This window comes from Onychomys torridus, chromosome 18, assembly GCF_903995425.1.
Source record: "Onychomys torridus chromosome 18, mOncTor1.1, whole genome shotgun sequence".
Lineage (NCBI taxonomy): Eukaryota > Metazoa > Chordata > Mammalia > Rodentia > Cricetidae > Onychomys > Onychomys torridus.
In genome coordinates this window covers 62,746,558-62,770,844 of record NC_050460.1, presented here as the reverse complement: position 1 = coordinate 62,770,844, position 24,287 = coordinate 62,746,558, and the positions used below count along the sequence as shown (strand labels likewise).

General features: G+C 54.2%; 1 protein-coding gene across 1 annotated transcript; it reads left to right on the top strand.

The window, feature by feature from the left end:
• Positions 1 to 7,168: 7,168 nt before the first annotated feature.
• Positions 7,169 to 23,839, top strand: Fgd2 (FYVE, RhoGEF and PH domain containing 2). Its single transcript, XM_036167970.1, has 16 exons — positions 7,169 to 7,369; positions 10,019 to 10,253; positions 10,893 to 10,973; positions 11,460 to 11,608; positions 12,925 to 13,081; positions 13,240 to 13,378; positions 13,879 to 13,937; positions 14,141 to 14,287; positions 14,733 to 14,825; positions 17,667 to 17,746; positions 17,838 to 17,868; positions 18,181 to 18,273; positions 18,982 to 19,113; positions 21,446 to 21,592; positions 22,746 to 22,892; positions 23,233 to 23,839. Exons 1-16 carry the CDS (start codon positions 7,305 to 7,307, stop codon positions 23,446 to 23,448), a joined length of 1,971 nt encoding a protein of 656 aa, XP_036023863.1. The 5' UTR covers positions 7,169 to 7,304; the 3' UTR covers positions 23,449 to 23,839.
• Positions 23,840 to 24,287: the final 448 nt, after the last annotated feature.

Genomic DNA, 24,287 nt, shown 5'->3' with positions numbered 1-24,287 from the left:
ACCTCTGAAACTGTAAGCTACACCCAATTAAATGTTTTCCTTTACAAGAGTTGCTGTGGTCATGGCGTCTCTTCCCAGCAATAGACACCCTAACCAAGACAGACACTAACTCAAAAGACACCATCTCAAACATAAATAAATAAATAAATAGCCAGCCATGGTGGCATACCCAGCACTAGGAAGTTGAAGGCAGGAGAATGAAGAGTTCAAGGATAGCCTCAGCTACACAGAAAATTCCAGGCTAGACAAAGTTATGCAAAACCCCACTTTAAAAAAAAAATGGGTGCTGGAGAGATGGCTCAGAGGTTAAGAGCACTGGCTGCTCTTCCAGAGGTCCTGAGTTCAATCCCCAGCAACCACATGGTAGCTCACAACCATCTATAATGAGATCTGGTGCTCTCTTCTGGCCTTCAGGCATACATTCAGGCAGAACACTGCATATTTAATAAACAAATAAATCTTTAAAAAAAAGTGAGGGGGCCGAAGAAATGACTCGGTGGTTAACAGCACTTGCTGCTCATACAAAGGACCCATGTTCCATTCTCGGCACCCACATGTGGCTCGAAACCATCTGTAACTCCAATTCTAGTGGATCCGATCACCTCTTCTGACCTCTGAAGACATCAGCAACACACATGAAGACAAAACACTCACGCACATAAACAATCTTTTAAAAAGTGGAATTTTATTCAGTTGTGAAAGTGATAAAATTATGTCATTTGGAGGGAAAACAATACATCCAAAAATTATCACATTAAATGAACGAAGTCAGACTCAGAAAGACAAATATGTCGTATTTTCCTTTATGTGTAGAATCCTAGGTTCCATGCAGACGCATAAGGTCTTGTCTGTGTAGTGGAAAAGCAGTAGCAAAACTGCCTGGGAAGATGAAGGGAGCCCGTGGAAGGGGGAAGTGAAAGGAAGGGGTGGGTACAGGAATGAATATAGTCAAAAACTATACATTTGTACAAGGGTGAGACCTAGTGCTATCTACAATAAACATCAGCCAAAAAACATTTTTTAAAAGGCACTTTGCGTCAGGCCTGGTGGCATACGCTTTTAACCTCAGCACTTGAGACGTGGAAGCAGGGTTCAAGGCCACCCTGGTCTACAAAGAATGCTCTGGCCAGCCAGGAGACATAGTGAGACTTTTTATTTGCCAAGTGTGGTGTGGTGGTGTGGTGTGGTGGCTCCTGTCTGCAATCCCAGTGCTCAGGAGACTGAGGCAGGGAAAGGGGGATCTGTACGAGGTCAAGATCAACTTGGGTTACACAGTGAATTCCAGGCCACCCTTGGCTGCAGAGTGAGGTTCTATCTCAAACAACGGCTGGGGATGTGGCTTAGTATGTAGAGTGTTTACCTGGCATACGCAAACCCTGGGTTTCTCTCCAGGGACCACAGTTAACCGGTTGTGATATCACACCTGCAGTCTTAGCACTGGTCAATGGAGGAGGCAGGAGAATTAGAAGTTCAAGGTCATCTTGGGGTACATAGTGAGTATGAGACCCTGTCTCAGAATGAATCAAGGAAGAATAAATAACCAAGCTCTGGTTTCCATTCAGAGTTAACTGAGCCCTTGAGGTTCTGCTCCAGGAGTCAGCCTGATCTCTGGCTGAGGACATCTGTATTTTCAGACCCGGTAACTGGCCTGAGGGTGGCCTGCAATCTGGGAGTGGGTGCCGTCCTTGGTTTCTCAGTGAAAAGGTCACCTTTGTATTTCTGTGACTGCCCATCCCATCCCTAGTTTGGAGGTAGGAAGTGGAGAAAAGAGAACCCTGGGTCCTTTCTGTACCCTTCTGGGAGAGCTCTGTGGGGGGTCTGCTGGTGGGCAGGCTCTGGGCTGGCCTCTGGAGACAGGGAGAAATGAGGTGTGTCCACCCTCTCAGGGTTTTGTGAGGACTAAAACGGAAGGCTAGTCTTTGTCAGTTTGCCAACTCCCTAGTGATGCTGGAACCCAGGGCCTCCCGCAAGCTAGGCAAGCCCCATACCATCCCCGAGTTTCACTCACCTCTGCAAATGAGCTTTTGTGTCTCTCGTGGCTCGCTCACATAACCGCTCTCCCTGAAGGCCATGGTACAGGCACTTAGTAACGTGGGAAGGATGACATGGCCAGGCTTCGGGAGGTCTCCCTGCTTACTATTGCATGCGAAGCCAGTGGGGGGCCAGCCCGGAAGGGGTGCGGCTGGGAGAGAGCAGCAGCAGGCAGGCCCCTCTCCAAGCCATTTGGTTTCTTCTTGAGCCGTTCAGTCTACAGCAGTCAGGGCCTTGAAATATAGAAAAGCCCAGGCTAGGTTGGGATGGCCCATGTGCTGGCCCTGGGCGGGGCGGGGCGCAGGGGTGTCCTCAGGCATGGCTCCTCCCCTGGGGTCACTTCTGGCACCCCTTCCCCAAGCCCCATTCCTCCCGTTTCCCAGCTTCTGCCAGCTCCATACCGGCAGGCTGGGCCCAGTGCTTGGTCCCCAGGCCCAGGCTGCCCCTCCTGGCCCCCAGTCAGCCCAGGCGCCACCTCTCATGACCTTGAGCCTTCCCTGAGGGCCTGGCACCAGCCTCACCAGGTCCCAGCCAACTCTTGGCTTTGAAACTGGATAGTTGACACTCGGAAGAATAAAAGACTATTTACGTGGCCCACTGACGCGCTGCAGGTGTCGGGTCAGGCCTGCCCACATATCTGCGGTCACTCTGGCTCTGTGACATGGCAGAGACTGGAGGGGGCCCACCATCAAGCCACAGCCCTGACTCCCGGGTTCCCTCCTTCACTGTCCTCACAGGGCTCATCAATGATGACATTGCTCAGATAAACAGAAATAAAATACAGGAACACTCAGGCCTCTCAGCAGCCAGAGCATAGGCAAGTTCCCAGGAAAGGGGACATCAGGAAGCTAGTGGGACCTTGTGCCTGCTGAGGGGACGGCCAGATGCAAGCCCTTCCACAGGAAAGCCTGAGAAAACTGTGGAGTTTCTGGCAAAGAGACAAACAGAAAAATCCCGGCTGTCTGGGGGAGGGGCAGGCAGGGTGAGCTTCAGAGTCAGTCGCTGGTTAGGCTGGAGACCCTCATTCCCTTCTTCCTCCCTTCTTCCTCCCTGTATGGTTAGGGACTCGTTACCTAGGCACCCACCTGCCCACTAGCAATGGCCATGAGTGGCCTCTGCCTGCATGTGTCCAACCAGGCAGCACCCCACACACACACATGCCAGGGCCTCCCCAAGAGGAGGAGTGGGGCCTCAGGGGATGCTGAAGCCACAGAGCTTCTGGTATCAGCCGCCTCACAGGCTAGTTTGTCATTTTGAGGTGCTGTGTGCCTGGCTGTGTGGATTAGGACTGAGGAGGGGCCTAGAACACACCCTGTCGCTGCCTATGCCTTGGACTGTTCAGGCAGGTGCCTTCTCTGGAAGCTCAAGGCCTTGACAGCTGAGCAACAAGACTGTCTTTCTGGACTGAGGGAGTGATGTCAGTTCAGTCCATTCCAAAGGCTTCTGGAGGGAACACGGGGCAGGGCTGGTACCCAAGCCCTGTCGCACATTGCTGAGGCAGTGGGCGAACCCCAATACCAAAGAGGGGTCTCCCCAAGACCAGGAGTAGCCAGAGGAACTGCCCCTGAGGATGAAGTGGTCCAGTCTCTGTTCAACCTGTGACAGAAATGCTGTTACATCCCAACGCATGGTATTCATTGCCTGTGGAGGGTCCGGTGAGGTGGCAGTCAGTGTCCTCACCAGCTACACAGGAAGAAGAGGATGAGCCCAGGAGAAAGGCAGGGTATCACCTTGGAATGGGTTCGTGCCTGGGCATTTTCTGTTTTTTTTTAATTCATTCATTCATTCATTCATTCATTTATTTATTTTGGTCATAGGGTCTCATGTAGCACAGGCTGGCCTCAAACTCACTTTTAGCCAAGGATTACCTTGAATCCCTGACCCTCCCACCTCACCTCTCAAGTCCTAGGATTACAGGAATGTATGTGACCAGTGGGCTTGGGTGAGCATGAGGAGGGGCTTATTCACTGGAGGATGGGCAGCTTGCTTGCTAGGGGCCACATCACAGCAGAAAATGACACTGTCTCCCTTAGTGACCAATAGCTGCCCTTAGTACCTCAGTGAGGGATAGGGCCTTTTAAAAAAGTGTGTGTGCGCGTGCGTGCGTGCGTGCGTGCGTGCGTGCGTGCGTGCGTGCGTGCGTGTGCAAGTATTCCGTGGTGGTCTGGTGACAGTCAGAGGATAGCTTTCATAAGTCTCTTCTCTCCTCCCACCATGTGGGTTCCAGGTGTGAACTCAGGTTGGCAACATCTCACCACCCCCTCCCTGCTTTTTGTTGGTAGTGGTGGGCCCTGAGCTTCCTGGATGGATACTCAGTTATGCAGAGGGAATGTTGCCAAATATCTCTGTGGAGTTCGGTAGTGGCAATATTGTTTCTGATGTTTATTTGTTTGTGTGCTTTTTGGCTTTTTCAAGACAAGGTTTCTCTGTGTAACAGCCCCAGCTGTCCTGGAACTCATACTGTAAACTAGGCTGACCTTGAACTCACAGAGATCCACCTGCCTCTGCCTCCTGAGTGCTGGGACTAATGGCATGTGCCACCACCGCCCAGCTATAATTTCTTTTTGGGGGGGAGGGCAATATTGTTTTATAGGTATGTACACATGTATAAACATGCATGTCAATAAGACAATGTTACTATAGTAAGTGTGTAGATATGTGTACATTTACATGGGTGTGTTTTGATATTCAGGAGTCCTCTCAGCTTTTAGAAACACAGAAATAATCATGGGCTAAGTCATCCGGCATTTGAGGTTTGCTTGATCATGAACGACACCGAAGGGAAAATGGAGGGGGCCGCACACAGGCTGGGACTGGCTGGGGGGGCTGAAGTTAGACGTGGGCTGAGGGCTCACGGGGTGAACTGCTCATTCCGTCTATTTCTGAAATAATCTGAGTTTTCTGAGACAGAAAGTACAAGCGGAGCTGCGCGTGACACTCAGGAGTGCTTGGCCAGTTCTGAGTTCTCAGGCCTGCATAAAACTGGCCTCGTGAGGGCTGGAGAGGTGGATGACTCAGTGGTTAGAGCACTTGCCATGCAAGGGGATGTCGGCTCACACCTTTAATCCCAACACCCAGGAGGCAGAGGCAGGTGAATCTCTGAGTTCGAGGCCAGCCCGGTCTACAGAAAGAGTTCTAGGACAGCCAGGGCTACACAGAGAAACCTTGTCTCAAAAAAAGAAACAAAAAGAAAAGGCACTTGCAGAAGATCTGGGTTTGAAGTTAGTGAGATTTGGGCTTCAGGACTGAGCAGGCCTCGGTGGAAAACACAGCTGAGGGAAGCTCAGGGCGCATGGTTGCTGGGCAGGAGGCCCCAGGCCCCAGCTGCAGCAGCATAAACTGTGCCAGGCGCTCTGGGCTCAGAATGACTCACACTTGATCCTAGGACAAAGACTGGCTTCAGTGGACGGTCCTGGCTCAGCCCCCATGGGAGAGTGATGGATGAATGGCCTTCCAGCTTGAATGAGCAGCGCCGGTCATGTGTTCCCGAAGCACCGAGTGACCAAGGGGATCAGGAGTCGGCAGGCAGGGGACCAGATGGGACAGCGTGAAGGTCGTCCTCCAGGTTCCCCAGAACTTTGCTGGAGTTGTAGGACACTCACCTGGGCTTTGGAAATGGGTGACCTCAGGCAGGTGTCTTGACCTCTCTGAGCCTCAGTTTCTTGTAGAAACTGGAGCTGGTAACAGAGCAAACTGCATACGGCAACTATGGGAGTCACCACGAAGAGATCTGTCAGCTGGTAGCTTGTCACCTTGTCATCTTCAGCTGCTCCCCTGGGGCACCAGGGTGACATCAACATCATTAACATGAAAGCACCCAAAAGTTGAGGACCCAGGGCCCTCCCTGCAGCTCCTCACAGTCCGTGATTTAGTTAGTTAGTTAGTTAGTTAGTTAGTTAGTTAGTTAGTTTTGAGAAGAGTTTTTCTGTGTAGTCCTGGCTGTCCTAGAACTTGCTCTGTAGACCAGACTGGTTTTGAACTCAGAGATTCACCTGCCTGTGCCTCTTAAGTGCTGGGATTAGAGATGTGCGCCACCACTGCCACCCAGCTTGTGTGTGTGTGTGTGTGTGTTTAACATTAATTCTTTTAGGGGAGAGGTACAAGAGGCAGTGTAGAGGGGGCTAGATCTCAGAGGCAACTTGAAAGAGTGGTCTCTGGCTGGAGAGATAGTTCAGTGTTTAAAAGCATTTGTTACTCTTACAGAGAATCCGGGTTCAGTTCCTGGAACCCACAAGGTGGCTCAAAGCCATCTGTAACTCTAACTCCAGGGGTTCCAACAGCTTTTTCCAATCTCTGTGGGCACCAAGCACTCATGTGGTGCACACACACTCATGCAGGCAAAACCCTCACACACATAAAACTGAAAATACATGAAAAGAAAGGGCCTTTTCTCTCCTTCCTCCGTGTGGGGCTCCGGGGTTGGACTCAAGCTGCCAGGCTTGTCTGCAAACACTCCTTACCCACTAAGCCATCTCAAAGCCCATGCCACCACCCCGCCACCCCCCACCCCACCACCCCACCCCCACCACCCCTCCCCCTTTCCTTTCGAGACAAAGTCTCATGCAGCCCAGGCTGGCTTTAACCCATTATGCGGTCAAGGATGACCTTGGATTACTCTCTTCCTGCATCCACCTCCCAAGTGGGTGTGCCACAGGCATGCATTGCACGCATGCACGCACACATGCACACACACCCATTTCTGCTGTGTTGAGACTGGATCCCAGGGCTCCAGGCATGCCAGGCAGGTATTCTACCACCTGAGTTACGTTCCCAGCCCTATGATCCATTTTTAACAAGGAACCTGTTTCCTTACAGCAGTGAACAAGGCCGGATGCAAGAAAAGATGTGGAGGATGGTACCAAAAAACAACAACAAAAAAATCCCTGAACCCATGCAGAAGATGGTGTCAGGCCAAGCTACTCTGTCCAGGCTCCAGCTCCAGAAACTTCCTGTAGCCCCTGTTGCCACTGCTGGTGCCTTTACTAACAGGGTAGGGACAGGGTGGGCATCTCCAGGGGGTAAAGGTCAGAGGCCAGCCAGGCAGGGCAAAGCTCTACAGGCTCCTCCCACAGAAGGGCGAGCTGTAGCTGGGACCACTTCCTCTTTTCTAACTCTGAAAGTAAGAGCTGCACTGCAGGGCAGTCTGAAATGGGCTCAGATTCCAGGCTGTTCTAGCCCCACCTCAACCCCTGGCCGGGGAGTGTGGAGTGTGCTGGCCGGTGCCTCCCTCCTAGTTTCTGGGGTACCTGAGGACCACCCTGCAGGCCTGCGGGATGGAGCATGACAGTGAGAAGAAGCAGGCCTCAGTGTGCAACCTGGTGGCTGTGTTTGAGAACAGGTACAGGTGGCGGGGGGAGGGAGGCTCAGGCCCTTCTATTTGCCTGGCTCTTTGGGTCCTGCCCTGAAAGGACCCAAGTCCCTCCGGGTCCTTCTCCCAGGTCCCTCCATGACAGGTGACTGGCAGTACAGGAGACTTCTCTTGGGGTGCTGAGCTGGACAGGGTAAACAAACATGTTTGGGAGACCCCCAACACACACACACACACACACACACACACACACACACTTCCCACTCAAACCAGGACACTGTTAAGTGGCTGCCATTGAAATGGGAGCAAGAGGCAGGACCCAGATGAAACGGGACTGGTGGATGGGGCAAAGCAGAGTCATGCCCACCACGCCACCATCTTAATTTCCCTTCCATACCTCACGTCTGACCCTGATGGTCCTAGGGTGTGTCTTGTCCTGTTCCCAGCTTTAAGTAAGAAAGAGGAGATGGGGGTGGGGGTGGGACCAGGTTCTTTACATTTTTGAGGCTTTGCATCTGAAGGGGAACCAAGCTAGGTATGGGAGAGGGTCTTAGATGGTCCTGGAGGGGTGTGAGTGTGAGACATGGAGCCACTTTACAGGCCTGTGGTACCGCCCTCCGGAAGCACACACCCAGACAGAGGTTGGTCTCAGGAGGCTTAGAGGAGCAGAACCTGGGAGGTAGGGGAGAAGGGGCAGGTGGAGGGAGAGGCTGAGCCCTGTTTGTGCTGGGGAGTTCTAGAACCTGGATGCGCCACAGTGGTTCTAGCTGAGGCACCCATGCCTCCAGTTGCTAGATGCTGGGTGAGGCAGCTCTCTTCCCTGGAGGGCAGTTCCCAGAGCGGGGGACTCTGCCAATAAATAATGCTCAGCCACCAGTGCTCCCAGCCCTAGGGAGCCCTAGGGAACACAGTGCAGTGCCTAGGGGCCTATGGAGGATGCAGGAACAGACTTCTGCTTATGATAAAATGTTCCATCCTTCCATGATGCGAGGCCACAGGCTTTAGATGTCCTGGGAAGGCCTCCATGCTGTGTTGGGGCTGCAGGTCAAGGGAGGCTCCTGGGGCTTCCACACGAAGTCCTACATTCACACCAGCAGTAGTTTCACTTCCGGGTCTCTGGCAGCTTGACCCTGCCTCGCCACGGGCTTGGTCAGACACATCCTATTCAGCACCCGGGACAGCTCCTTGCCATCGCCTTCTTGGCCCACTACCCCAGAGGTGGGACCACCACACCCAGTGTCCTGGAGGGTGGGGAGGCTCATGTGGGTGCTAGCCCTTGAGGTACTGAGCTGTGCCAGGCTGTGCCTTGCAAATGGAGTAACCCTAGATAGGAGTAGGTCCCGAGAACCATGTTCAGGGGTGTGGGAGCCAGCCTACTCAGCCGAGGGGTAGCAGGCAGGCTTCCCATGGGGCCCTTGGAACCTAGCTGATCTGAAACTAAGCCCTGGGGAGGAAACAGCCACAGGCCTGAGTGCTTAGAAATGCAGAAGCTGAAACCAAATGTAGAAGAGAAAACCTGATACTCAGCACACTCCCGCCCCACCACCTCATCCTACCCCCACCTCGCTGGCTGCTGGCCCCGAAGCCAAGGAACTCAGTTTTCTGTGCCTGGAATGGGCTCCAATAGTCTTTCTACCTCCATCAGGCCCTGTGGCCTGGGCAAGTTCTCAAGAGAAAAAGGTACCTTATTGTGGAGGTTTGGACCCCAGCCCTCTCTATTTGAACCGCATCTGAGTTCTCATCCTTTCTGCCTCAGTTTCCGCCGCTGCAGCATGGATGCAGTGATACTCTCTCTCTCTGGGGGTTTTGGAGGCTGTTACCTGTCGGGCATCTATTTCCCGATCTGTCTTTCTCATGGGGATGCCTACCTGGTGCTGTCATGCTGGTCTGCTTCCCTGCACATGCCTAACAGGAATAGCTCTGCCAGTGCAGGCTTCTCTGGCTTACAGGACCAGTCTGTGCAGCACAGCTATCTGCCCTGTGAAGGTCGAACCTGGGGGACAGGGCCCCTGCTCCCCAGACTGCCTTTGTCCCCTGGTAATGGTGCAGAGGGCATAGGTTACCCCAAAAGTTCCCAGTGTTAGCATCTGTGTCCTCCATGGCTCCTACCTTCCCTTGATCAGGAGAGGTGCAGAAATTAAAACAGGGGTGAAGTCCAAAAGTGAGGGTGATCCTGAGGGAGCCCCTGAAAAGCTGTGTGCCGAAGGAGGGTTCTCTAGACCTGGTCGCATTTGAAACAGGGAAGTATATAGTTCCCCAGAGAATAGAATGGTCCACAATGACTCACTCAGAGGACTGATGGAGTTCCTCCCAGAAGGGTGTTGGTGGTGCAGGGATATGGCTCAGTTGGTCGAGCACTTGCCTAGCATGCACAAAACCCTGGGTTCTGTCCCCTGCACAGTATAAACCAGGCACAGTAGTCCATGCCTATAATCCTAGACTAGGGAGGTCCAGACAGGAGGACCCTGAGTCCAAGGTCACCTTCCATGATAACGGGGTCAAGGCCAGCCTGTGACACACGAGATCCTGGCTCAAAAAAGAGGGAGGCAGGAGGGCTGAAGAGAGAGGCTTGATGAGTCTTGATGAGTTTCTACACTGTGCCAGGCACTTGGGGCCCATGAACACCAGGGACTCACACCAATCACCCTGAGGGGACCCTCAAGCGTGCTTTGTTCTTAGCAGGACTGTGGGAATAATGCCTGGACCCCATAGCCTTGATGATCAGCCCCATAGCCCTGAACACCAGCTGCCCCTGTCTCCAGAGCCTTGGGAGGCACCTCGTGGTGAGGAGGCCTTGAAGTCTGAGCTGCGGACAGTCAGCAGGACATATCTGAGCTCCCTCAAAAATAAGCTATCGAGTGGAGCTTGGAGGAAATCCTGCCAGCCTGAGGCCAGCCCAGGACTAGAGACACAGGTGAGGAGTTGGTCTCAGGACTGCTGGCTATGATGGGGCATGGGTAGAAGGACCCCTCGGCCCTCCATCTCTCTTCCTCTTTCTTCCTCCTCTCCCTCTTCCTCCTCCTCAAGACAGGATCTTAGAATGTAGCCCGGATTGGCCTTAAACTCACATTCTCCAGCTTCTACTTCCCCAGTGCAGGGATCTCAGGTGTGCTCTGACAGGCCTAACTCTCCCTCTGCTCATAAAGTCACAAACCACATTGGTTTGTGGCCCACCCTTCTGACCTGACGTAACTTGATGGCTCCCTAGCCCTGAAGGGCCAGAGGGTGGCTCAGCTGGGGGAGCCAGGCCCCTTCTCCGTGTGTCTTCCGGCCTGTGTGGCCTCCTAGCGAGCTCCCCAGCAGGCAGCCAGGTCCCCTCCACGCCGCTCCTTTGCTCCTGGAAACTATGGAAGCCCGGAAGGAGGTTACCTAATTAAGGCTCAGTCCAGCACCTGGGCATCTCTCTAGGCTGCATTCTAAGAAAGGCAGTCCAGGGCCAGACCTGGTGTGCTGTGGGAGGGCGGGAAAACCAGAGGGTGTGCTCACTGGGCACAGCCGCAGTGTCTTCTGAGTGGCAAGTCAAGATGTCCACCCTTCTCCTCCACCCCTGTAGGAACCTGAGGAGAAGAGGGTCGTGCGGGAGCTTCTGGAGACGGAGCAGGCCTATGTGGCTCGCCTGCATCTGCTTGACCAGGCTAGTGGAGACTCCCCAACACCTTCCATATCAGCAGTGCTGACACCAGCCCAGGGCTTGGCTTTGGCTCAACCCACTGACCCTGTTGGGTGGGGTTGGGGCAGCGTCAGAACTGAGCCCCTTAGCACCACAGGCATTGCCTTTGTCCTGGGCAGCCTCATATACGGCAGCCCTGCCTGGTTTCCCCGTCAGTTGCCCTCACCAGGCACCCCTACTTTCTTAGGGTGTGTCAGCCAAGGGAAGCCCACGGCCTCAGATGACACAGCTGTTCCCTTGTTCCCTTGGCCAAGTCCTGGGGACTGCCTGGCTTGTCTAGCCATCTGTGAAGCAGCTGGAGTCCACTCTTCCCTGGACATCTCTCCCAGGGGTGTGGCAAGGATGCAAACCTGACTCTGCTGGAGCTGTGCCGTCCCCTGGGCCTGCAGGGCTGGTGGATGGTGGTCCCTTCTTAGGCAGGCTATGACCCGGTACTGCTTCCCTGTGCAGGTGTTCTTCCAGGAGCTGCTGAAGGAGGCAGGCCGCAGCAAGGCCTTCCCTGAGGATGTGGTGAGGCTCATCTTCTCCAACATCTCCTCCATCTATTGCTTCCATGCACAGTTCTTCCTTCCAGAGCTGCAGCGGCGTGTGGATGACTGGTGAGGTCACAGGTCTCAGCACCCCAACTTGACTGGGGTGGGTCACAGACCCAGGACACGGAGCCTGTGAGCCCATGTGCTTGACTTTGATTCTGGCCATGGCTGTCTCCTACAGGCCTCTACTCCTTGCACAGCTGAGGAAGAAGGAGGCAATCCTAGGTCCTGTGACTTAAGAGACCTTGGATGTCACTGGGCACCGAGTGGGGCCCTGGCCTTGATCTTGGCATCTGTAAGCAGGACAGTTTTCCAGCCGGCTGTGTGTTGTTCACATCATCTTTAGGCAAGAAGCCCAAACCGTGATCCCGGCACCCCCATGTTGGCTCACAACCACGTGTAGCTCCAGTTACAAGGGGTCTAATAGCCCTCTTTCAGCCTCAGTGGGCACCAGACATGCACACCCGCACATACATACATGCAGGCAAAACACTGGTACACAAGCAACTCGAAAGAGGGAAGTTAGAGGACAGAGGGCTGCTGAGACTGTTTAATGAGAAAAACACTGTTGAGCAAGCCCACAGACCTGGATTTAATCACCGGGATTCACAGGGAAAGAAGAGAACTGAGCCCCCAAATTGTCTACCAACACCCACACGTGTGCTGTGCCACCAGCGCCCCTACACACCACACACAATGATAATAAATAAAATAAACGTTAAAAAGAGAGAGAGTAGCCAGGAGGTGGAGCACGCACACCTTTAATCCTAGCACTCGGGAGGCAGAGGCAGGTGGATCTCTGTGAGTTCAAGGCCAGCCTGGTCTACAGAGCCAGATCCAGGACAGGCTCTAAAAACTATACGGAGAAATCCTGTCTTGAAAAACAGAGAGAGAGAGAGAGAGAGAGAGAGAGAGAGAGAGATTTGGAGGCCAGTCTGGTCTACATAATGAGACCCTATCTCAAAAAAAAGAAACAAGGTGGGGCATGGACCCCAGCCTGTAAGGTTGCCCAGCGTCACTCCGGTCTTTTCAGAGTAGAAAACCAGGGTTCAGAGAAGCTTGCCCCCCAAGAACACACAGCTAGAATTCCTAGAGTTGAGACAGGCAGTCATCTTGCGCGGCACTGTCACGTGACCTGTAATGTCAGCTGCCCAGTGCCTTCCGTGGTCTTTCCACCCAGGCCTCCATGGACCTCATAGGGAGGCTAGCTAGGGACCAGGAGCTCAGAGTCTAAGGAGGGGTCAGACCCTCAGGTGTCACTCTTTCCTGAAGCTGCCCCAAGGGGACTGGAAAGGCTGTTTGGGGCTGGGGAGCCTAGGGAACCCGACTCAGGAGCTGAGAGAGGAGGTGGCCAGGCTGAGAGCATCCCCTCCCCCACTCAGGACAGCCACACCCCGCATTGGGGATGTGATCCAGAAACTGGCCCCGTTCCTGAAGATGTACAGCGAGTATGTGAAGAATTTCGAGCGGGCAGCGGAGCTGCTGGCCACCTGGATGGACAAGTCTCAGCCCTTCCAGGAGGTGGTCACCCGCATCCAGGTGAGCGGCGCAAGGGCGGAGCCTGCACGGCCACCTGGTGGGCCTGCCTCATTTTCCCCTAAGCAGTTTGGACAGCCTCAGGCCAGGCGCCCCACTCAGGCCTGGCGCCCCATCTCTCCGTTCCCTCACCCTCCCGCCCCTGCTCCCTGCTCCCCAAGCTCAGCGAGGCCTCGGGCAGCCTGACCCTGCAGCACCACATGCTGGAGCCAGTGCAGAGAATCCCGCGGTACGAACTGCTACTCAAGGAATATGTGCAGAAGCTGCCAGCCCAGGCCCCAGACCGCGCGGACGCCCAGAGTGAGGAGGACACCATGGGTCCCAGGGAGCTGGGGGGATACAGGAGGGGGCTGGCCACTGCCACGTGTACACTGAGCACCTACTAAAATGGCTTTGATGACCTATCATTGCATCCATCGCTGGCACTTCATACATGCTATTCACACCACAGCCACAGTTGACAGGCCAGTGAGGCCCAGAGAGGTTAAGTGACTTGGCAGGGTCACACAGCCCAGAAAGGAGCCGAGCTAGGATTTGAATCCACATCTGTAAGGTATACCCTCTAGGTGTGGCTTTGCTCCGGGAGTAGAGAGAATCGCTGAAGTCACATACCTAATCACACAGCCTCCCAGTGGCCTCAATGTCCCTATCCTGGGTGGCCCCCACCTTCTAGACACTCACTATGCTGGTCTGCATGGGCAGGGCTGTGCATGGTGATGGTTATGGCAGGTCCATATTGTGGAGCCCCAGCCCCAGGCCACAGGTCTCCAGGAATAACTGGTTCCTTGCTCCCTTGCCAGAAGCACTGGACATGATCTTCTTGGCCGCACAGCACTCCAATGCTGCCATTGCAGAGATGGTGAGCAGCCTGTCCTTGGGGTGGGTGGGGGCATCCCCTGAACACAGACTGTCTCTTGGTCCTTGTGTCCACTGATCTTGCCCAGGGTACCTATCCCACGCTGCCTCCTGGTCTTTGGCTCCCTCATCCCGTCCCCACCAGGCACATTATCAAGAAGCTGGGCCCCCTGCCCAGCGTAGGCTGAAGGTGTGCCCCATCTTCAGGAACGCCTGCAGGGCTTGTGGGAGGTATACCAGCGCCTGGGCCTGGAGGATGACATCGTGGACCCCTCCAACACCCTGCTCCGAGAGGGCCCTGTCCTCAAGATCTCTTTCCGCCGCAGCGACCCGATGGAACGCTACCTGTTTTTGGTAAGGGCTGCTGGGCTTCCCTGTCAGGTGTGCCCCAGGAAGCAGAAATCAGAGTCTGAGCCCTGGCTGGCTTTTCAGCCTGTGCTACCCTTCTAAAGACAGTACAGCATGAGGGAATTAAGTTAGCTGCCAGGAAGATCTGCTGGGCCGACCCTGGAAAAACCAGGGTCTCCTGACATCCGCAGGATTGCCACCTCAAGCTCTACACCCCTCTGTCAGCTCTCAGGCTCCTTGGGCTGCTTTGGTCCCCTAGTGTCCATGGTAGAGAGATCCTTCAGAGCCCATCAGACAATTGGGGACTAGACGGTCACTTCCTCACCCCTTCCAAGATCACCTGTGATGACCTGTGAGCCAGCCTAGAATGTGTTCAGAGGGGAAGGGAGAGGTTATGGCCAGGTCACCCAAGACACCCTGAGCTGCTGCCCATACCGCCATGTCTCCCCAGTTCAACAACATGCTGCTTTATTGTATACCCCGCGTCCTCCAAGTGGGTGCCCAGTTCCAGGTGCGGACCCGCATCGATGTGGCTGGCATGAAGGTGAGCTGTCCTCCAAAGAGGGCCCAGGGTGGGCGACAGCGGTGGCAGGGAGCAGAGCAGGTCCTTGGTGGGAAATGTGGGCAGAGCTCTGCTGTCTGGCCCTTGTGAGGGAGGGCAGCATGGCTTATTCTAACCCTGGCAACTTCATAGCGTTTTTCCCTGTTATCCGCACCGTTGTTGTCTAAATGGTAATGTGTGGCCAATGTTCTGAGTTGGCAGACCCGGGTGGACCTGGCAGCCTGGTGGGTGTGTGCTCTACTGTGTGTTGCTGGGGATGAACCTATTGCCTGGGATGGTTGGCAAGCATTCTGTTGAGTCTTACCGGAGCTGAGGAGCAAACCCAGGGCCTTGTGCTTGCTAGGCAAGCGCTCTACCACTGAGCTAAATCCCCACCCCCAGGTCCTGCATTTCTAATCAACCCCAAGGGACTCTGATACTCCTGCCCACATGCTGGTGTGTGAACAGGATTGGAGAGCAAGGCTGGCCTGGCCCCTGGCTGGATGTATCCTTGTCTAGAATGGAGCTCAAATGAATGAGGCCAGCCCTGCAGCCTCCCTGAGACCCTCTCCACAGTCCTCTGAAGCAGGGCATTATCATCCTTGGATGAGGTGTCTTTCTATCTTCTAAAGTCAGTTCTAGGGCTGGGGATGAGGCTCAATTGGTAGAGTACTTACCTGCTATCATGCATGAAGTCCTGAATCCCATTCCCCCACGCTGCACAAACCAAGTGGAGTGGGGCACCCTTGTAATCCCAACCCTGAGAACCCTGAAGTCAGGTAGCAGACTCTGATTACAGTGCCCAATCCAGACAGAAAAGCTCAGAGGCACTGAGTCTGGAGCCTGGGATCTCGGCCCCGTTCCCACCCCCACGAAGATCTCCAGGGTTATGAACACCATCTGATGGTTCGTAGTGTCTCACCTGAGTTAGCTGCAGTCTTTTTAAGTGTGCAGCCCCTACCTGAGGCTTCTAGCCTCCATCCTGAGATGGCTAGAGAGTCTCGGAGGCCAGAGTGGGGGCAGGAGTGTCTGAGAGAGAGAGGCCTTTGGTGAGTGAGATTGAGGTAGACAAAACTGTGGGTAAGAGAAGGGTATTGGAGGGACAGACTCAGTCGAGAGAGAGAGAGAGAGAGAGAGAGAGAGAGAGAGAGAGAGAGAGAGAGAGGCCAAGCTCAACTGTCGAATACAGGAACAGACACCGGTGCCAGGTATGATGGTGCGCGATTCTGATCCCAATTCTTGGGAGGTAGAGGCAGGCAGATCTCTGTGAGCTTGAATCTAGACTGAGGATCTATATAGTGGATTTTAGGCTAGACCGGTCTATATAGCAAGTTACAGGCTAGCCTGGGCTTCATAGTAAAACCCTGTCCGTAAAGGAGGAGGGAGAGGAGGAGGAGGAGGAGGAGGAGGAGGAGGAGGAGGAGGAGGAGGAGGGAGAAAAGGAAGCAAGCCACATAGACCAAAGGAGACTCACAGCACGGCATGGTGGCTCACACCTGTAATCCCAGCACTTGGGAAGCTGAGACAGGGGGATTGCTGCAAATCCAAGGACAAGCTGAATTGCACCTCGAATTTCAGGCCAGCCTGGGGTACACAGAGAGACCATCTCAAAAAACAAACAGAGTTTGGAATGTAGCTCGGTTGGTAGAGAGCTTGCCTAATGTACCCAGAGTCCTGGATTGGCTCGCCAGCACCCAGTAACCCAGATGTGCTGGCAAACACCTGTAATTTCAGCACTTGGCAGGTGGTTATGGGAGGGTCAGGAGTTCCAGGCCATCCTTGGCTACACAGTGAGGTTAATGCCAGCCAAGAACACATGAGAACCTGCCTCAGAAAAATAAGGGTGTCTGAGAAGGCCACGTATTCCTCCTGTGCCCGCTCTTGGCTGCCACCATCTGGCAAGCCTGTCTCGCTGGTGGCCTCACAGTACCCTCTGCTGGATGTTGCTGGGCATGGCGGGTGATGCAGCCTACAGCAAAGGGAAACCATTTTCTGAGTCGGGTTTCTAAGAATCTGGCTTAAACCACCCGGTCGCTCTACTCACCCTTCTCTGCCCAGTGCAGCTGTCCTTTGCACCGGACCCAGAGGCCTGAGCTGCAGGGCAGTGGCTCTGCTACTCATCCCTTGTGCACAGTGGTTGTGTGTAGCCGCCATGGTTCACAGGCTTTCCCCCGGCAGGACACAGGGTCCAGACCACACCTAGGCCTTCCCAAACAACAGACTGTGTGGAGAAGTCTGGATACTGTGGGGCTTTAGAAACAAAATCCCCAGAGGAAGGCTCTAGAGCTTAAGGTCTGTCTTAGCTTGGGTCAGTCTCTGTGTACATGGCCTGGGGCAGGTCTGAGTTGGCTGACTTTGGGGTGGGGCAGGGGTGGGGGTGTTGGCAGAAACCGAATGTTAGGTGTCTCGTTTTGCCTCTTACATGCTGTGTGACCTCAGGCAGGTCTCAAGCCTGTTCCGAGCTTCCAGACCCAATGCCATGTAAATAAGGATGAGATCCACTTCCCAGGAATCCTCTGAGAATGACCGAGCTTTTTATTATGGAAATATTTAAGTCATGAAAACAGTCCAGTAAACATCCATAGACTCCTCTTATTTTGAGGTCCAGTTTCTATTTCTGGTGACTCTTTGGAACTGTCCCTCCATGTCACAATGGGTCAGTTTCGATGCTTCTGACAAAATTCTGAAGCCTTCAGTCCCAGTCCTGTGGAGCCAGGAGCATGTGCACCTCCGAGGCGGATTAGAGCTGGTCTTGCTGGTGGTGCTGGGGTCTGGGGTCTGATGGCGTTGCTGGGGTCTGATGATGGTGGTGCTGGGGTCTGATGCTTCATCCACACCCGGCAGGTGCGGGAACTGACTGACGCTGAGTTCCCACACTCCTTCCTGGTGTCCGGAAAGCAGCGCACACTGGAGCTGCAGGCCCGGTAGGCACTGGCGGGCTGGGGCCTGGGGACACCAGCGGACAGGGTGGGTGGGTACTGTCCTCTGCACTGTGTTCTCTTTCCTTCTGAGCAGGTCCAGAGAGGAAATGATTTCCTGGATGCAGGTATGGACACTCCAGGCCTCCAGGGGAGTCTGAGCCTAGCCTACTTGGGAGGAAGGAGAAAAAGTGTACGTGTGCTCCAACACTTGGGTGTGCCCAGCTGCCCACTCTTCCTGTGTGTCCCACTGCCATGCTGGGTAGTCTGGAGCAACTCCTATAACCTCTTTGAGACTTTTGACGTGTATCATCTGGAGCTAACTGCTTCTCCTTCATGCAGTTAGAGACTGGGCCTGGTGCAGGCACATTTAGAAAGTGTGTTGACTACCAGTAAGACACCTTGGGCAGTCCTCACCTCTCACCCCCACCTCCACTCAGGCCTGCCAGGCAGCTATTGACCAAGTCGAGAAGCGGAGTGAAACCTTCAAGGCTGCTGTCCAGGGACCTCAGGGGGACACAGAGGAGCCCAAGGTAACAGGAACTTCTTCACTCTGAGGCGAGGTGTCAGGAACAGTGTCCCCTATCAGGACTGACATGAAGAGTCTCAAGGACGCTCTTCCAACCAACATCACCCTTGATGACCTAGGGCCGGAGTTCCCTAGTTAGCAAAATCTGTCTCTGAGCCAGGTGTGTTGTGATCCCAGCACTCAGGAGGGAGAGACAGGAGGTTGTCTCTGATACTTAGTGAGCTCAAGGCCAACCTGGGCCACATGAGACCCTAACTCAAAAGGAACCTTCAAAAATAGGCGGGGCAACAGGCCTTTAATCCCAGCTCTGTGAGTTTGAGGCCAACTTGGTCTACATGGTGAGTTCTAGGCCGGCCAGCCTGGTCTACATAGTGAGACCCTGTTTCCAAAACAAACAAAGCAAAAGTTTCTGCTATTGGAGCCTTGAGCAGAGCTGTGTGAGGTCAGGGAAGACCCCTGTCTAGCCAAGGCCTAACAACTGTATCCAAGTGTATCAGAGAAGCAGGGAGAGTGGGTAAGGCGGGATCTCAGCCCTGAACTCTGGCTTTGGGGTGATGATCTCGAGTTGTTGGGCCTTCCTGGGCCTGCTTCCTCAGCTATATAGCAAAAATATTAGTAGGTAAACTAACTCCCTCAGATAGAAGCTGCAGGGGCTCCAAGGGGCGCTGGAGGCCGTGAAATGCCCACCCAGCCAGCTGCTCTCCTCCCCCAGCCACAGACAGAGGAACTGGGCCTCCGAGCGCCTCAGTGGGTCCGAGACAAGATGGTGACCATGTGTATGCGCTGCCAGGAGCCTTTCAATGCCCTGACGCGTCGGCGCCACCACTGCCGGGCTTGCGGTTATGTGAGTACACCTGCAGGGACTGGGGACAGGACCCGGGACCTGCCTTTGCCCATGACATTCCTGCCTCCAACATCAGGCCCCAGCTGGATCTCCAGCCTGGGCTGACACACTGGGTGTTTCCGCTGTCCTGTCCCTACAGTGCCCACCTAGGATGAGGCAGTGTGCTGCTTCCCTGCTTCAGGGATGGGAGGTGGGCTAAGAGAGGAGAGTGGACGTCCTGAAGCCTCCTTCAGTGACCCCCTGTTCACTCACCCTCTAGTCATCTTTTCTCAAGGCTCCAGGCCCAAAGCTGAGAGGGTCTCTATCCCCGAGTGGGCACCCACTCACCACCCACCACCCACCACCTTACCAGTCCCATATCTGGTATGTACAACTTCATTCTCTCTCTCTCTCTCTCTCTCTCTCTCTCTCTCTCTCTCTCTCTCTCTTTTAAAGATTTATTTATTTTTATTATGTATACAGCATGTATGACTGCAGGCCAGAAGAGGGCACCAGATCTCATTACAGATGGTTGTGAGCCACCATGTGGGTGCTGGGAATTGAACTTAGGACCTCTGGAAGAGCACACAGTGCTCTTAACCTCTGAGCCATCCCTCCAGCCCCCTCTTCTCTTATGTGTTGTGAACTCCACCTTCTTGAGCAGGCCTCGGTTTCCCCACCTGTCCTAAAATATACTTTTAGCATTTGGAAGGGGGCACAAGAAGATCAGGGGTTCATAGCCAGCCTGCGCTACAGAGAAGGACCCAGTCACGAATCTTTAAAAAACAAAAGTATGCCATTGCAATGGCTCAGAGGATGATGGCGTTTGCCATCAAGCCTTGAGTTCGCTCCCCGAAACTTATTTAGTAGAAGGAAAAGACTGGCTCCTATAACTACCCCAACTTCCACGCCGTGATACAGGGTGCGTGAGCATACACACACACTCTTGTGCTCACACACACTTCATGTAAAAATAATAATAACAACTTAACACAAAACCAAATGTGCCGGTACGTGTGTGTCATCTCAGCACGTAGAAGTCAGAAGTAGGAGGACCCCAAGTTTCAGGTCAACCTGGAACATGGCAACATGAGACCCTGCCTCAGAAAAGCAAGTAAGGTTGATGAAGAAAAAAAAGAAATATTGGATGGTTATATGAAACTAATGTCTCCATGAAGGCAAGAGAGAGGTGGCTCAGTACTTAAGAGTACTAGCAGAGGACTCCAGGGGATCTGCCACCCTTTTCTGGCCTCTACAAGCACCCACATGCCTGTGGCACACCCTCACACAGACACCTATATGCACATAAATAGAAACAAATGTTTAAATTTCTCATAAAAGCATACTCTCCTCCCAAGGCGCGCAGGCCCTGGGTGTCCTCATCCTGACTCCAGGGTGTCTGGGGCCCATGCGTGTCCTCTTTTGGGGAGCCAGTGAGTCACCCTTTCATTTCATGTTCAGCTGCCAGTTTCTGTCTACCCTCTCTTCCTCGGGCACCCCGTGAGGGCGGGGTACGTACGCGGTGACTCCCTGAGAGTAACCACACCCAACATGCCCATGGCGCCCATCTTCCTCAGTCACACTCAGCACCCGGAGTTTCTCTCCACACCTCATCCTTCCTCAGTATCACTAAATATCCTCATGCACCTTTAGGGGTGAGCTGGGGTGGCTGGGCCCCAGATCACTCCTGCCAGGCCTTCCTGCCCCTCTGTTCGACAGCACGGCAGACTTACTGCTTTTTGGTTTTTGTGGGTCTTTTTTTTTTTTTTAGATACAGTCTCAGAGAGTCCAGGCTGGCCTTGAACTTTTTCCTCCCTCTCTGTATCCCTCTACTCAATTGCGGCTACTGCCACAAAACAGACAGAACGTGCAAGGAAACTTTTTTTTTTCTTGTAAATATAATGTGGCCTTGGACATCTTAACCTCCCGCCTCCGCCACACAAATGCTGGGATCCCAGTGTGCGCTACACAGCACCTGCTTCATGTGATACCAGGGTTTTAACCAGGGCTTTGTGCGTGCTGGGCAAGCCGCATCCCTAGCTCTCTAAACCATGGGACCGTCAAGACACTGAGAGTGTCTGGGCTGTCAGTTAGCTGTGTGGCCTAGCCACGTCACTTTCCCCTCTGAGTCACCCGGTCCTAGTCCCCGTATCAGCAGAAGACAGCGTCCTGCCCTTGCTGGGGCACCAGTGGTTCTGGCAGCTATGGCTAGGCCCAAGTCCTCCAGGACCCAGCCTCATGAAAGAGAGAGAGCGGTCAGGTATGCTGTGAGGCTGGGTCTTGAACCCTTGGCCTCCTGTCTGGGGTTCCCGTGGCCACCATGCTTGCTTTCTCCCGCTGCCCCCACCCTCAGGTGGTCTGTGCCAAGTGCTCCGACTACCGTGCAGAGCTGAAATACGACAGCAACAGGCCCAACCGAGTCTGCCTGGCCTGCTACACGTTTCTCACCGGCAACGTGCTCCCTGACAGCAAAGAGGATAAGAGGAGAGGCATCTTGGAGGTGAGGGCTGACAGCACCCGTCCCAGTCTTCCCTTCCCAGGAGACTCGCTCCTAGGTTCCGAGAAACATCCTGTCTCTCCGTATCGATAGGCAGCCCCTCTCCTCCAGTCCAACCACACCAGGTCTGACAACAGTCAGAAGTAGCTATGGACTGTAGGCTACTACCCAGTCTCTTCTGCTCCCGTGTCCCCATCCAAGAGCAGCATGGCCCGTCTGTCCCAGTTCACGTTCCCAGGGCCCACTCCGCAGTCGCGCCAAGTGAAGAGGGGGATGAGCCACTGATCTTGTGTGGTAGATGGGGGCGCCCAGGCTCTGTCAGGCACTGTTCTAACTGGAAGGGACCTTGGAAAACCAATCCAGAGAGGTGACCCGCTTAACATCACGCAGCTGTTTCCGGTCTCCTCTGTGATCTGTGTACCACCTTCAAGGTGTCCCATGCCCACTCACTGTGGGTACCGGTCATGTTCATCTTTGAATCTCAAATGCAATGTTAAAACCCAGATGCTAGCTACCCTATCTCTGCCAGGAAGGCCAGAGTGACATCCCACAGTCCCTTGGAAAAGAGAGAAGCGCTGGCCTGTTTCAGCTGAGATTCATTCCCACAAGCAAGTTGGCACCTTCTTACAGACTCCAGCCCCTTCCCACTCCATGTGTCCCCTCAGACCAGCCCTCGACTGGGCAAAAAGCCTGCTCCTGGCGTGGCATGCCTGGCAGGCCTACTCTGTCCCTTGGGTGGCTCAGGATGACAGCCCTGGCTCTGGCACCTGCTCCTGTAAGCCCACATATCCATCACTCCTGCAATTCTGCCAGTTGCTGGCCATGTGAACCAGGGCCACGTGGTGGGGTGTCTCCAAACTCCAGAGGCGAATGACCTGTTGCTTCCTTGTAATAATGTGCAAAGATTAATTAAGGGTGGTGGCTATCAGGAGTGGTAGCATGTGCCTACTACTCCAGAATCTGGGGGTGCAGGGAAGAGGATCAGGGGTTCAAGGTCAGCTCCTGATACATACCAACTTCTAGGTTAGCCTGGGCTATGTGAGCCTCTGTCTCCAAAAGAAGGTGTGACAGTGATTGTGAAGTTCCCTGGCTGATGTCTGGTCCCCTGACACCTTGTGGGCACCCTGTCATCTGACTGTCACCTTTCCGCTTTCAGAAAGAGTCCTTGGCAGGGCCTGACCAGAGTCTGGTGTGCGGCTTTCTGCAGCTCATGGGAGACAAGTGGGGCAGGAGTGGCCCCCGGGGCTGGTGTGTGATCCCCCGAGATGACCCCCTCGTGCTGTATGTCTACGCAGCCCCCCAGGTATGCCAGGCCTACCCCACCTGGACCTCCTCATTCTCACAGGGTAGGGGAAAGTGGGGTTTGGGTATTATTTGCCCTGCAGGGAAGATGGGGAAACAGGCCCTCAAGGGACGCGGTATTTTCAAGGTGTAGGTCATCCAGTTTCAGAGACGAGCCCAGACTACAGATCTCAGCTACTTTACCCTCAGGCAGGCCCAGTCTTCCCTCCTCTTCCTCCCTCATCTTCTGACAGCCCCCCTCCATGGGGGGGGGGGGGCTTCTGGTGTGAGCAGGGGTGTGTGGCTGTCGGGAGCAGCTGCTGTCGTGGGGCACGGTAGCCCATGGCTTTCTTCTCCACCAGGACATGAAGGCTCACACCTCCATCCCCCTGCTGGGCTACCAGGTGACTGCAGGACCCCAGGGGGACCCTCGGGTTTTCCAGCTGCAACAGTCAGGCCAGCTGTACACCTTCAAAGCGGAGTCTGAGGAGCTGCAGGGCCGCTGGGTGAGGGCTATCAAGCGTGCAGCTGGTGGCTGGACCCCTGAGGGGCCTGATGAAGAGGACATGTCTGACTGAACCACAGCTGGCTGTTCTTCAGGAGCGTTGCCCAGGACAGCCTTTCCGGGCTGACCCCGCTGCTCTGTGACTCCACCACCCAGCAGGTTACCGTGACGCACTCTGTCATCTATGTCCAGATGTTCATCCCGACTCTGCATCCAGTAGATTCGGGTCCTTTCCTTCAGGAAAACTCAACTAAGTGTCCTGGCTGGCTAGGGGCTGGGGTCCCTGAGCTGTGAGTTCTTCATTGCTGAAACAGGGACATGTGACCAGTGTTGTAGCTTAGTGCCTGCCTAGCACATGTGAGTCCTGAACTGAGTCCTCAGCATGTCACATGGTGAGGCATACCTGTGATCCCTGCGATTAGGTAGAGGAAGGAGGACAAAAGTTCAAGGTTGGCCTTGGCTACGTAGTGAGTTAGAGTCCAGCCTGGACTACATGAGACCCTGCATGCACGCGCGCGCGCGCGCGCGCGCGCGCGCGCGCACACACACACACACACACACACACACACACACACACAAACTCAAAATAAGCCAGGTGGTGGTAAACTGGGTGGTGTTGGTGCATGTCTTTAATCCCAGCACTCAGGAGGCAGAGGCAGGTGGATCTCCCTGAGTTCAAGGCCAGCCTGGTTTACAGAGTGAGTTCCAGTCTAGCCAGGGCTACAAAGAGAAACCCTGTCTCAAAAAAAGAAAAAAGAGAGTTGGGGATTTAGCTCAGTGGTAGAGCGCTTGCCTAGCATGCACAAGGCCCTGGGTTCAATCCTCAGCTCAAAAAAGAAAAGAAGAGAAAGAAAAGAAAAAAAACCAAAGCAAACAAAAAAAAAAAAATCAATAAATATGAGGAGTCCCAGG